At 37.5% G+C, this 14,281-nt stretch overlaps 2 protein-coding genes and 1 long non-coding RNA gene across 3 annotated transcripts in view; 1 reads left to right on the top strand and 2 right to left on the bottom strand.

Annotated features, from left to right (window-relative positions):
* LOC124176820 (PH domain leucine-rich repeat-containing protein phosphatase 2) overlaps positions 1-14,281 on the top strand; it is a 133,350-nt gene that overhangs the window by 68,900 nt on the left and 50,169 nt on the right. The window lies entirely within an intron of this gene.
* Positions 9,230-11,392, bottom strand: LOC124176827. The gene is made up of 2 exons (XR_006869477.1): positions 9,594-11,392; positions 9,230-9,502 (listed from the first exon to the last, which is right to left on the bottom strand). It is a non-coding gene; the product is annotated as an uncharacterized LOC124176827 (long non-coding RNA).
* Positions 11,685-13,038, bottom strand: LOC124176823. The gene is made up of 2 exons (XM_046558557.1): positions 12,486-13,038; positions 11,685-12,394 (listed from the first exon to the last, which is right to left on the bottom strand). The coding sequence occupies exons 1-2, from the start codon at positions 12,937-12,939 to the stop codon at positions 12,237-12,239; spliced, it is 612 nt and encodes a 203-aa protein (XP_046414513.1). The 5' UTR covers positions 12,940-13,038; the 3' UTR covers positions 11,685-12,236.

Here is a 14,281-nt window from a genome sequence, read left to right as displayed (position 1 = left end):
CGGGATGACCTAATTTAGCGTGGGTATGTTCGATTAGTTTTGTAATTAAAAAACATGGTACTACTATTCGCCATTGGTTATTTTCGACTTTATGTTGAAATAATATTTCATTATGAATTTTAAAATGTTGATCAGGCAAATTTTCGGACATTTTAATTAGTTTTTCAGATATTCACGTGTCTTTTCTTTGTAATTTCTTTATATTCTTGAAATCTCTAGTTAAAGTTCGATCCAAAGTCTTGTCATAAATAAGCTTATAATTGGTATTTACACTATTCACATTTCATAGATGAGAGTACGATTCTAAAGTTGATATTAAAAGTTTTTCAGGTTCTAAATCATCTGTAAATTTCCCTTCCGGATTTCTGCTGAAAAAATCAGCAACTATATTATCTTTCCCTTTACAATATTCCACGTCAAATGAATATTCTTGAAGTAACAAGCTCCAACGTATCAATCTTCCATTTTGAAATGTGGTATTTTCCAAAAAGGTCGAACTTTTGTGATCGGTAACTATTGTAAAAGTTGCTCCTATCAAATACATTCTCAATTTACATATGGCATAGATTATTGCTACTAATTCTTTCTCAGTAGTGGTGTAATTTATTTCTGGGTTAGTCAGACATCTACTAATAACTGCTATTAAATGATGATTTCCTTCGTCGTCAGTTTGATACAAGATCCCTGAAATACCTTTATCACTTGCGTCAGTCTGTAACCGAAAAGGTTTTCCTGGTACAATATGATGCATTACTACACTTTTTGTGAAATTTTCCTTTAACTCTTGATATGCTTTGGCTAATTCTTTTGTCCACTAAATAGGTACGTTATTTTTTAAGAAAATCCGTAAAGGTTCTAAGTAATACGAGTGCTTTATACTGAATCGACGATAAGAATTACATACACCTAAAAATCTTTGCAACTGTTATTTTTTTGTGGGTTCTGCGAAATCCTTGACGATCTCTAGTTTATCCGGATCTGGTCGGATTCCCTCAGGTGACAGGATAAATCCCAATAATTTCACCGATTTTTGGCAAAATATCGTTTTTCCGAGTTTTAAAGTGAAGTTACGTTGAAGTAGTTTCCTGAATACCATGTCTAAATGTATCACGTGTTCTTCAAAAGTTGGCGAAGTGATCAATAAGTCATCAATGTAGCATGTTCAAAACTTAAAATAATCATTTCCAACTGCTAAATTGAGAGCTCTTACAAACCCACTTCCTGCTGTTTTAAGTCAAAATGGGATTCTGCAGAAATGGTACAGTTGTGATCCGTGTAAAAATGCGGTATATGGCGTTGACTTTTCAGTTAACGGGATTTGCCAGTATCCACGAGTAAGATCGATTATTGTCATATATTGTACTCCATGATGTTTTTGTAATAGTTCAAAAATTAGTGGTGGTGACTGATTATCTGATTCGATAACTTCATTTGAAAATCTTGCATCTAAACATATCCGACTTTGATTTTATGATTTTTTTACTATTCTTAAAGGATTGCAATGTTGACTAATGGATCTTTCAATTATTCCCATTTCTAACATAATTTCTATCCCTTTGTCTACTAACTCTCGCAAAGCTAAAGGAATTGAATAAGTTTTTCGTACAATTGGATTTGGTTTAGTTACCTTGATTTCACGTTGATACACTTGAGTACATCCGGGTTTATTGGAAAACAAGACTTGATACTTTTTAAGAAGTGCAGAAACAGTTTCGATCTGTACATTACTGAGTGTCGTTAGACTATGCACGAAGTTTGAAGACTCTTTGAAAAAATTATGATCCTCTCCATGTATTAAAAATCTTTCATCTTTCTTTAAATTTTGAGATCTTTCTTCCTCATTTGTTTCTTCTAGTTGTTTATGACTGTTTATTTCAATGGCTTCAACTAACTTAACAAAATCATTTTCACGAGGTAAATTATTCCTATACATTTCACAATTGCGATGCTGTGTATCAACATCTTTATCATTAACAATATTATTTTCATCAACTATCAATTCAATTTCATTTTCGAAATGGCAGTGTGGTTGTTCATTACGAGTCAACACATCAACTTCACAATTTTCTTCACCAATAACAAGTTTATCATTTTCATCACTTAAATCTAATTTAACATTTTGCATATTTATTATTTGAATTAAAGTTACTTCGTTATTTGTAGAGGATACCAATTTATTTTGAGGTTCCAAATCAAATTACACCGTTGGTATACCGATATGAACACCGTTGACTTCCAACATACGATCTTTGTAATTTATTATCACTTCGTTTTTCAATAACCAATCATTACCAAGTATTATACGATTAGATAAATGTGGAATTACAAGACATGAATATTCTACAACTTGATTCGCCAAATGCAATTGTAAGAAAACTTGTTTTTTAACAGTTATAGTTTTTCGTCCAATAGCTGGGATTACCATTACTCTACTAACCGGGAGAATATTGAAGTTATTGTTGTCATTAATCGATTGAAAAATTCTTCGGATATACATGTCACTTGACTGCCAGTATCAAGAAGTGCATGTATTTTAATCCCCAAGACAGTAACGCAGATATGTGGACGTCTTGGTACAGTTAATCTTGAATTTTTTTGGACATTTTTTTCAGTACCATTTACGTCATAAGATAGGTCCGTAATATAATCAAAAGGGTCACGACACGTTATTGGACCTTGATTTAACGCGCCGATAGTCAGTTTAAATTTTGTCGTTGGTTATTACTATTGTTATTATTATGATTCGCTGTTGGTAAATGATATCCATTCGACCTTTGATTTTGTCCAAAGTAAGTAGGTGGCGGATAACTTGTGTTGGGTGAACAAACACTAACAGCTGTTGGTACGGTATTTTGAAAATTTTGATTCGTAGATACCCCGTTACGTTGACTTATCTGTTGATATTTCGGTTGTGCGTTAATGTGACCTGGTTGATTGATTTCGCTGGTATTATACGAATTGTTGTTATAAGACTGTGAATTTCGAGGTTTTCCACGTTCTTTTTCTCCATAAGTTAAATCTAGCTGAGCTAACGCGGCTCCGACTCTATTATTATCGGAAAAATCAATTGCAACTAACGATTCCCTCACTTTAATCGGCAGTTGTCGAATAATACTGTAATTTATTTCGTAATCCGACAACTTGGGTTCAAAATACTGAGCTTCTTCGGTTTGTTTTGAAAAATAGGTTTTCAAATTATTTTCACTCCCTTTGAATTTACGCATCGACCAACGATTTTTTTTCCTGATTCTCATAGCTGCGGAATAAAATTCTTTCAAAAATGCAGTTTTAAAACATTCGTAATCGTTAAACCGTTTTTTTTTCCATCAAACCAAATTTCAGCTCTACCATTTAATGCACCACGAATAACTAATATTTTTTGTTCTGCCGGTACGTGTTTCACATCGAAATATTTTTCTAAATCGTTTAAAAATTCTCTAGGATTCGTGTTATCCTCCCCAGGAAATTTAGGTACTTTTATCTCTATTCGAAATGATTGCAATTGGTTCATCAAACCTCCTACTAACCTTCCTTCAATATTTTGACTTTGTTGAATTGGTTCTACTGCCGACAATCTTTCTACCAATTGACGTTGTCTATCATTTTCCTCCGTCAAACGTCGAATTTCCGCCATCGTCGCGTCCTGCTGCTGCTCATCACGCAAAGACTTGGCCAATTCTTTTTGTTGGTTAGCCTATTGTTGTCGTTCTAGTCTCAATTTGTTCAAGTCATGACCTCCTTCACCTCCAGTCGCATTATCTTCACGGTCTGAATTTGAATTTGTCGAACCAGGTGCCATGTTTTCATACTGAATATTTTGGCCGCTACGTGTAGTTTTCGGTCGAGAAACTGGAGTTCGTTTTACTCTACCCATGCAATTATTTGAAAATTCTCAATTCTATCTTGACCTCTCAATCATTCACACTTTTTTTCTAGCTTTCGAGCCTTCGCGTTGGGCGCCAATTATAAGATTATTTGAAAATTAAAAATTATGCGAAATCAATACTAAAAATCTTTTATAAACTATGAATAGTAGAATGAAAATTTTAATTTATTTATGAATATGTCTACACACGAGCCGTCATCAGGTTTAAAATTCATTCATTCATCCATTCCACAATTCATTCATTCCAGGTGTAAATTGTTTAAAACAGTGTATATGGTTGAAACTGGTGGATATTATTGAGATTATAAATGATTGTCGATAACCGTCTTTCGTCAAGGTACTATATTTGTTTATTGCACTTTTATTGTTTCTTCGTTCTGTACCGTCTCTTTTTGAATTTGGGCTTGGCTTTTGGAGTGTTCAATTTTTAATTTGATAGGTATGTCCTCGTAGTTCAGATTTACTTTATTATTTTTAATCGGTCGACTTTAGATCGATTACGGTTTCTTTTCAGAGACCAACACCTCCGCACCTCCTTCCTCCTGGAGAGACGTAGACCAAGCCACCTGATTTCCTCCTTAAATTTGCGACCAGGTGCCCCACTCCCTGGGTCTAACCTAATCCGATCGTGCCGTGTACAATGAGCGGTTATATTTGAATCATTACAAGCTATAAAACTAATGTTCATTTTCCACCTAGAACTATATTTTTCGATTGTGGTAAAAAATGAAAATAGTTAAGGACTGAGCGGTAACCGGGACTACAAATTTCTCTCAGTGTATCCACGGACAGTCTTACTTTGTTCCACGTCACTCATTCTCGCTCAATATCGTGTTAGATAATAATAATGAAATATTACATGGCAAAATGTTACGTTGAAATCCATCCGAATACTGCAGATCGATGATTGATAGATTTCTCAAAATTTCTCTGAAACATGATGCATTTGAACAGCATAAGTTAGGTATTTTCAGAAGTTGTCAGTTACCCAGGGTTCGGTAATTGAGGAAAAAAAAAAAAAACAGACAGACGAAACTGTTTCATTCCGAGTCTCGCCTAGCTGTTCGATACCGTATGAGATGAATTATGCGGGACTTATTATCCACGAGAGCAGAAGATCAGTGAGAAAACAACTGGAAACGCGACAATTTACCAAGTAAGTATAACGCGGGGCGAATATAACACAAAGGATGGCGCGTATATCGTCCCGCCTCAATAATTCAAAGCGGGGTCTTAATAATTAAGAGAAGTTCGAGAATTGCAGGATTGCGAACGTCTGTGTAACTGATGTAACGAATCAAAAGTGACGATTGAGTTGTGTAATCAAGTAGTCGAAATTACCAGGTGACAAGGGAAATTGGGAAAGTGCCGACGGACAGTTACGATATAAGATAAACTAGTCACAAATGAAAATTATCGAAAAGCCAAAGATGAATAAAAATTCTAAAAAGCCTTGCAGAATTGATGCGATGGCGTAAAAAAAAATGATACAACCGAAGCTTGTCACTTATTTGGAATGTGGTTGTGCCAGAAAATGCGGGAGAAAACTACAAAGTACTGACTCTGAGTTATGGCAAACTAAATTTATTAAGAGCAGAAACGTATTGGTATCAAAATGTGATTTAAGGAGTGAATAAGAGAAATGTTGAGTTTAAAATTGGAAGCGATAACTCGGAATGAAAACTGGATGCTGGTGTTGACAATTCGTATTCAAAATCTACAAAACCATCGTTGCCGCAAGCTACGCGAACTGATAACTCGAAATAACGCAAGATTGAGAGTCTGGATATAGATCAAAGTTGTGAAAACTAAAATCTAAGATTTCGGTACTGAGAACTAAACACCAATTGAGGAAACATAGAAGCTGTAATAACTATTGAAAACCATAGAATTGAAAAATTGAGAATTGAAAACTACCAAGCTATGAAATAATACTTGACCATGAATATTTGGCTCCGGAAAAGTGAAGCTTAACGTTTTGAAACTGCTGTCGAGAATGTAGACTGAACTGAACCGCAACACCAAAATACCAAGAAATTTTGACAAGCTTTTCGGGTATTCCGAAGACGGTTCTAAAATCAGCAAAAATCCGTTGAAAAGTATATTCATTTAGACTGTAAGAAACTGCTTGTTCGAATTTTCCAAAACTACCGCCTTTCAAATGTTTTGATCCAGAAAAATATCGAGCGTGTAGAGAAGAAAAAAACTTTTTTTTCAAATTCAATCTGAGTACACGGGATGAAACATAACGACAAACAAACCTGACTATCCAATTTGAATCGCAAACCGGATATGGAACTCAACCCGGCTCTCATAACACCTAAGGAAATGTACAATTTTCCGCAAAGGTGTGAGAAGCGCAACGATTTACGTGAGATGAATCGAGATGAATGAAGTTGGTCTCGAGCTGAGCGGGATCTTCAGGCTTCGTTTACAAAGCACGTTGAGCAATCCTGCAGAGGGATAAGAAATTTGTCTCCGATTGTTTCGTCCCTGGCGTCCGGGTCGTTTGCCGGTGATTTCCGGGCTGGAATCGGATATTTTGGCAGGAAACGAGCGTCAGAAACGGCGATCCTGACATCCTTCGATCCGCAGTGACGAGATTCTCTATTTGCGATAGAAAAGGGTCGGAATTAGTCGACTTCGAAAACTTTAAGAAACCCGGATCCATTCGTAACGTGATCATCTTTTAAGACCAAGTTATTCTTTAGTGCGCTGAGAATAATTTCTTAGTGCCGTAAATTGATATTATGATCGATGGAAGCAATAAAAATCAAAATTTATCCACCATTCTTGATGAATTTAAAATGATGTATAAAAGTGAAAAATCAACGGATCGTGATTATCCACGCGACTTGTAACGCTCATATTTTGCCGCAACCTCTCTTTAAACTTAAACAAATTATTTTTCTCTCAAACACCCTAATATTTATGAATATACAGTTAGTTGCGTGACTCGAAATCCATTAAAGTCACTATCAGAGACTGAATAACACCAATCTCTGTGAACTTTCACATCTACCCAACGTTTCGCCGAATGGTCAACGCTAATTTTGCGTGAGACGATTGGAACTCGATGAAACGAATCGATATCGATCAAAGCTCCATGCCGGCAAGCATGCTGGAGTCGAGAGTTCTGCGAGCCAAAGCGAGCTTGACGTCCTGCCAAGAATCGTGTAAAGCTACCCAGGCTGGCAAACAGAGCTTGACGTATTGTTTGCACATGATTAATCGAACAAACGCAGCTCGCACCGCACTCCGTGAGTGTATCACGCTTGCGGAGTGCCTCATTAACTGCAGGTATACAAGAAATCTGAACGCGCGAATAAGGCATCTACAATGAGGAAAATTTCGTTTGTTACGGTGACTAGGAAAATTTAGTAAAACATGTATCGTTGAAAAATCTCTTTGAATATCGTTGGAATTGCGAAAAACGAGGTACGCCTAACCATTTTGCGCTACAGTCGATCCTTTTTTGGTTATTGCAACGCAAAATCAGTTTCTGAGGTTTACTCTACTTTTTTAATCGAAAAAGGCTTCAACGTCAATTTATCGTTGCACAAGCAATAAATTTTCGCAACAGTTACAAGAAAAAATATAGTAACAGTGACAATAGTGGGAAAGAATAGTAACGGATACCAGACTTCCCGGTAACAGCTGGAAAACTAATTTTCATTTCGTACCTAGAACTATATTTTTCGATTGTGTTAAAGCATGAAAATAGAAATTTCTCTCAGTGTAATAGGCGAGTCCGATGTCCGGGCGACCAAAATTACGGGGTTAATATTTAGCTGCCAATTTCCAAGATGAAAGGAAAGAATCCGCGTCTCGTCGCCTGCCTCTTGACTCCAAATAAACCGCGCTCCTAGCTCGGGACAAACTCTCAAAGGGACTGAGAGAGTGAAAGTGAGCCTGCAGGATATCAGCCGGAATAATTACACCCGGTAAGTGCAGCCCGCAAAACTTCCAGAATTAGTTGCGGTATTCGCGATTTTTCTCGCAGCTTTCATATACAAATCCCTTACCGTGTACCTTACGCCATAGAAAGTTACGGAGATCGAGGGATGGGAGAATTAGGGACGAATGACTTTTTATTGCTTGGTCAAGGATACCGTCACTTTGAATAGGCGAAGCTCGTAACGTGTAACGGTGATTCAGCATTGTTACAGCATTATTAATTCAAAATCGTCGCATGTAAAGATTTAACAGGCGTACCTACTCAGATATGATTGACGATCTCGGAACTCTCCAGGCTTTGCCGTCGACAAAAGACACGTCAAGTCGTTTTTTCCGATGAGTATTGATACCTCGAAATTTTTGCTAATTTCTTTCGTCGGAAAAATGACGAAATGTCTGTTTTGTGTATAAGAAGAATCTGATTTTTTTCGAGATTAAATCCGGTTTCCACAGAGTTTGAGCAACAGATTGAAAAACACTTGATCAAACTTTTTCTGAACAAAACGCAAGCTGGGCCAGATTTGTTTACCCACGGTAGCTGGAAATGTCGAGAATTCGACAGCTAATATTAGATAGAAAAGTCCAATCGATGAGTTTTGCACAAGCGGTAAGCACTGATTATAGGAGTTCTGAAATTTGAGGACTCTTGATGTCTTAAAATTATTTACATGATTATTCTCTGATCTGAATTCCGCTGCGGTTGATCGTTCACCTGCAATTGGCGGAATTGCCGATGAAAAACGAATAGAGGAAGAAAACAGAACGGGATAGATTTGTGTTTGCCCTTGAGCGAAAACGGACGAATAAAATTCCACGTGGAATTTATGAAAATTCTATGAGATTTTGGAAAGGTTTTCGACAAATTCAGAAAGTTTCAAGCTTTTCAATCAGACGTGAATCGTTGTTACGTCAGACTTCAGTATCTAAATTTGTTTGACTGTCGGATCATTTTTTTTTTTAGGGTTTAAAGAATTTGGAAGTGAGATTCTGAATTCGGTAGATTGTCACAGGAATTTTTCAGAACAGAACAGAACAGAGTTTGCAAATTTTTCAAGTGAGATTTCTATAGAATTACCGAATCGTTGATGAAATGTGTTTGTAATATTGGGTGTTCGTCGCATATCCCAGGCATTTAGGATTTGTTTTATAATTTGCCGTAGTATCTTTCAGAATAGTCAAATTTCACCAGCCGTTTCGACATTTGCAAGTACTCTTCGGACCAGCGTGCAACATTTAATCGAAATGCGCACGTTTGTCATTCCGTCGAAAAATTTCTTGAAAATTCTGTAACTGAAAATCGAAGTCTCGGAAGATTTTCGAGATGACGGAATTTCTGATTAAAATGACGGAAAGTAAATCGATCGACTTGTTGTTGAAAGCCTTTCCAATTGAAACACCAACTTTTATTCGACGAGTCAAATGACAAAATATATCGCAGTAGCACGCATCTAAGATTCCGTTATCAGCTAATTAATGGTTATATTCGCGAGTCTACGCGCTCAGCAATTTTTACTCATATCCCAATCTCGCATACGAAATATTCGATTCCTTCGCACCAATGATTGTCCAGTCCTCGAACATTTTTGAACATTGCGGCACAGTAGTAGCCTCGACCGGCAGGTTGAACCGATTGCCAAGGTACAGTCGGGACGGGTGATCCTAAATAACCAACGGTCGAAGACGTTACACATTATCCGACTCTGTGTTTGAAAATTATCAGAGGCCATTGAAAGTTTCGTCGTTAACTTACCTGTCCTGACGTCCACCCAATTCCCGGATACGTCCTCGCGAATTCCTACGTGGATCTTATCGCCGGGTGATAAGAGTGACCGAACGACGTCGAACTTGCGCCAGGAATCAGTCACCACCAAGTTTCCGCCCTCGTCGACGCATTTCTGCGCAGCATTTCGCCACGTCACCTTTTCGTCACGATGATACTTGAAAGCTGCTCCGATTTGAGGAAAGCTCGTATAACCGTCCGGTAGAGTCTCGGTTCTGACCTTCGGCGACGATTCAGTCTCAGCTGGATTTGAAGTCGGAGTTACGAGACAGCCAAGTTTTCCGCGTTGGACAAGTTCCGATTTTCCGACTGCACCGCAAGACTTGAATCCAAATTGGCGATATTCGCGGCTAAAGCTGCCGGGACGACAAGAATCCACACGAGCTGTATCGCAGGCAGCGTATAAGAGATCAGCGGAGCCATCTTTGCTTCCAACTGTAGCTTTCCAGACTCACTGATGCAATTTTATCAGCTTTCAACGCTATTCATGTAGCCTTGCGGCCTGATATCTGGCCTCAGGAGCGTGGGAGAAAGTAGTGAGACGGGATTGGACGAAACCAAGACGAGTTTGCTAAAGATATTTAATCTCATCCTCTTAATTATAAACGATAATTATGTCACGCACATCCGAAGCGTATTGAAGTAGGGGAGGGTGAAGTTTGAAGTCGGTCGGAATGACAGATAATTCTCGACTTACGGAAGAATGTTGCGCGAATTTGACGTCTTCGGTGAAAACTAAATAGGAGCTGCCTAAGTTTCTCAAAAACGTTCACACCGGGGTAAAATCAGAGATTGTATTTATCACAGCTGTTACAACAATGCAACGGTTCGTTAGTAACACAGGCCTGCGATGGTTTTTCCCTGACAAAAACGAGTCATAATTTCGGTAGATATTCTATGAAAGAAACATTTAAATATGTATTTATCACGTGAATTTTCGGAAAAAATCATTTTCCTTCTGTTTTCTTAGCACTATTCGACTCAACTTCTTATTCTGTGTTGATTATGCGTAAAGGTAGTGTTGATATTTTTGATATTTAAATATTCATCTACCTTCACTAATTGTTTACGGTAATTTTACGAATATTCAGAGATACGTGTATCGATTGTCTTGAGTTGTTTCTGTAGAAACAGACGGTAGTTCCGTGACAGACGAAGAAATAACCGATTTTGAAGAATTTTCACAGGGATAATCAATTAATAAGGGGACTGGATTGCTGGTATTTTATTAATTGTATATCAAACTCGTTTTATACAAGTTATCATTGGAGAATATTTATAATTAGCAAATATATGGACTTTGACTAACGAAAAATTTCCCCTCCATCGTGGCATCGATATCTCGGTGAAAGGTTATCTGAGAATAAATAACAAAATTTTATCAACATCTACGCAAATGTAGCTATCGTCGTACGGTGCCGTTTTTCTTTTCATTTTTCAATTATTATTTATAAAAAAGCGGGAGATTAACATTTTTTTTGTCATAACCCTTTTTTTTCAAGCCGTGATCGAATGTAAAAAAAAAAGGTGAATACAGCCACCAACAACGATTGCTACACTTGCGTAGATGTTGATAAAATTTTGTTTTATATTTTGAGATAATTCTTCGTCCAGATATCAATAGCACGATGGAGGGGACATTTTTTTATTAGTTTGTTAAATCGAAGCCTACATCTTTGTTGATTTTGCATATTTTTTGATAAAAATTTGTATAAAACAAATTTAATATAGACTGAATAAAATACCAAGGATTAGATCCCTTTGTTAATAAGTTATCCCCGTGAAAAAATATTTTCAAAATCTGTTCTTTTTTCATATGTCACAGTGACTTTCCACCTGAAGTCTTTTTTTAAAACAAATGCTGTTCATTTGATTACTAAACGTTCAGTTATAAATTCATTATACTTTGATTTTTTATAAAAGTTGTGCGGAAATCTGGAAATATGCATATCTTGCTTAAAAAGAAATCTCGACGCGCTGTAAAAATAAAACCTGCCCTATATTTTAATTCAATATACCTAAATACCTAAAAAAAAAAATTGTTGTCCTACGGAGAAATTTGAAGTTATATTTCGCAGGCCTGTGTAATTGGTTCAAATATTGAAATTTACGTCACGTGATCGTGTCGACCACAACTCGTTATATACGAAATGGCTTGAAAAATCACCATTTCCGTTACTCCGAAGCGCGATAGTCGAACAAAACCTCTGTACGATTACTCAAATAATTTCGACCACAACAATAAAACGTTTATAAAAGTCAGTAAAATATGTGTAGAAAATAATATGAAGGATTTGATGGTGGATTTGACGTTACTTTGACCGTAACCAAACCGTCGTATATCATGAATGTCTCAGACAGATGTCATGCTGATTAAGCCGATCCTGAAATACACCGTCGTGATGAAATTCGGTGAAAAAAGAAATTTGAAATGGTTTTTGAACAGCGTCGCTACTCGGGTGATCGGGAATCGGTTAACTGACTTGAAAGCTTTCGCGATTCGAATGCGGATTTTTATTGAATGCTCATAATTAAAAAATACCGTGGCGTCACACTCGGAGTCTTGGTATAACGTGATCGGCGTTTGTCTCGTTCACAACCCCGACGACCTCTTCAGTTGTTACCCCGAGGAATTTCAATCTCGCAAACGTAATGCCGTCGAGCCGAACAAGTGTCGCTCAACAATCCGAGCGTCGTCGGATGCATTCTGACGCAGTAGTAATCGCCCCAAGGTTCGTCTATCGCCCATGGTACGGTTGGCGAGGGTGATCCTGAGTCACGAAGGGTCGAAAATATCGCGTATTATCGGACTGTCCGTGTTTGAAAAAAAAAAGGCAAAGGCCGTTGAAAGTCCGAGCTTACCTGTCCTGACGTCGACCCAATCCTTGCTTTCGTACATGCGAGTGAATCCCACGTGGATGTGACTTGGGGGCGTTACGAGTAGCTTCAGGATATCGAACTTGTGCCAGGAATCAATCGCAGCCAAGCTTCCACCCTCCTCGATGCACTTCTTTGTGGCCGCTTGCCACGTCACAGCTTCATCGCTGTGATACTTGAAAGCTGCTCCAACTTCGGGGAAGCTTTCGTAGCCATCCGGGAGAGTCGTCATCGGCATTTCGATGTACGGCGGTAATACAGACTCGTTTGGATTTGAATCCGGATCGGCGTCATGCTGCACGATCGGAGAACAGTCGACGATGGATACGTTTCCATTTTTCAACACACCCAGCGCGACTCTCGAATCGATATCCGGAATTACTACATTACACACGAGCTGCATCGCGGGCAGCATTATGTAGGCGATCATCGGTGCCATTTTCGATTAATACGGTAGCTAATTCACTATCGGTAAGAATGTAATGTGGTCGACGGTGCTTCGTGACTAGCCGCACAACAATGGCAGGTCACGATGTTTCGACGGACTTTACGTGGCTTCGAGCCAGTCATTTTATCTCTCATGTACGTCTCATTCAAAGCGCTGGAAGGGAGAGGAAATCATTTATCTACAAAGAACAAGAATGACGTGCCTGAATACTGAGAAATGTTGACTCGATAAAACGCGATTGAGTGGTTTGAGAGGAATATATTTTCTACGTTCGATCGAGATATAAAGTTTATTCGTGACAAATGCGAAATAAAATAACACGCTGGAGCAGCAAATTTTGGCTTGAGTATACAGACGGTAGGTAAATTTAACAGGTCTGCTACAATGGAAGCCCACTTGGCTGTATTGCAAAAATTTTACTATCGCAGTGAAAGTCTTGTTGGTTCTAACACTTTAAAATTTGCTGGTCCGGCTGTTTTTATTTTATTTATTTACTTATTAATTTTTTGGTCGTCGTTCTGAATATTGAAGAATTCGCTTTCAAACTTGAGCAGCCGAGCAAAGATAATCTTGATTTTAAACTCTAAAATTTCTGTGTTCAAATGACGTGTGAAGACAATATGGCAAAATTACTGGATTGTATCGCGTGCACTAAAGTGGTTAATTATTCTGATCATGTCTGAATTTTTTCGCGCTCTCCCCCCCAAAAGTAATCAACATATATACAAAAAAAACAAAAAAACGTATCCATTTTAATTCTTTTTTTTTATGGAAACTGTTTATTACTTTAAAACTACATATCGTGAACAAAAATTGCTGCGGCTATTTTAAAGGAAACTTATTGCTATAAAAAATATGATCTGTTGTGAAATTTTCGTAAATCAAATATCTCTCGATATTAGCAAAAAAATGAAGAGAGTTGTAGACTTGCAAAGAAAAGTTTCGAATGTAACTTTTTCGTAGTCTGAAAGTAAAAATGAAAGACAAGCAGTTCGGCATTTTACTGAATTCTTCATTGGAGGTGAAACGAAGCGCAAGATCACTTTTCGATCCTCATAATTTCGGCACTGATTTGTATCGTAAAAATTTTATAATTCTCAGATGAAATTTATGATCACAAAATGTAAAAAACGAGAAGACTTCTTATTCGGGGGTTCATCTGTCGGTAATTCTAAGAACTGCCGGACTTGAACAAGACATTATTACGAAGATAGTAATATTCCCCGGTGATAAGAGACTATAATCACACATAACTACACATTCGTTTCAAAATATTCGGTTAAATTGTACTGTTATACACATGCCAGACTCTGCGAATGCTATCTGTGTAACG

Source organism: Neodiprion fabricii, chromosome 2 (genome assembly GCF_021155785.1).
Source record: "Neodiprion fabricii isolate iyNeoFabr1 chromosome 2, iyNeoFabr1.1, whole genome shotgun sequence".
NCBI classification, from domain to species: domain Eukaryota; kingdom Metazoa; phylum Arthropoda; class Insecta; order Hymenoptera; family Diprionidae; genus Neodiprion; species Neodiprion fabricii.
Note: the sequence above shows the minus strand (reverse complement) of the source record. Positions and strands in the feature narration are given on the sequence as shown.

Bases quoted from the DNA above. Each gene is read 5' to 3' on its own strand.
- LOC124176823 (XM_046558557.1), bottom strand. From the start codon at position 12,939: ATGGCACCGATGATCGCCTACATAATGCTGCCCGCGATGCAGCTCGTG. The intron at 12,395-12,485 runs GTAAGCTCGGAC...TTCGTGACTCAG, and splicing joins TTGGGTCGACGTCAGGACAG to GATCACCCTCGCCAACCGTA.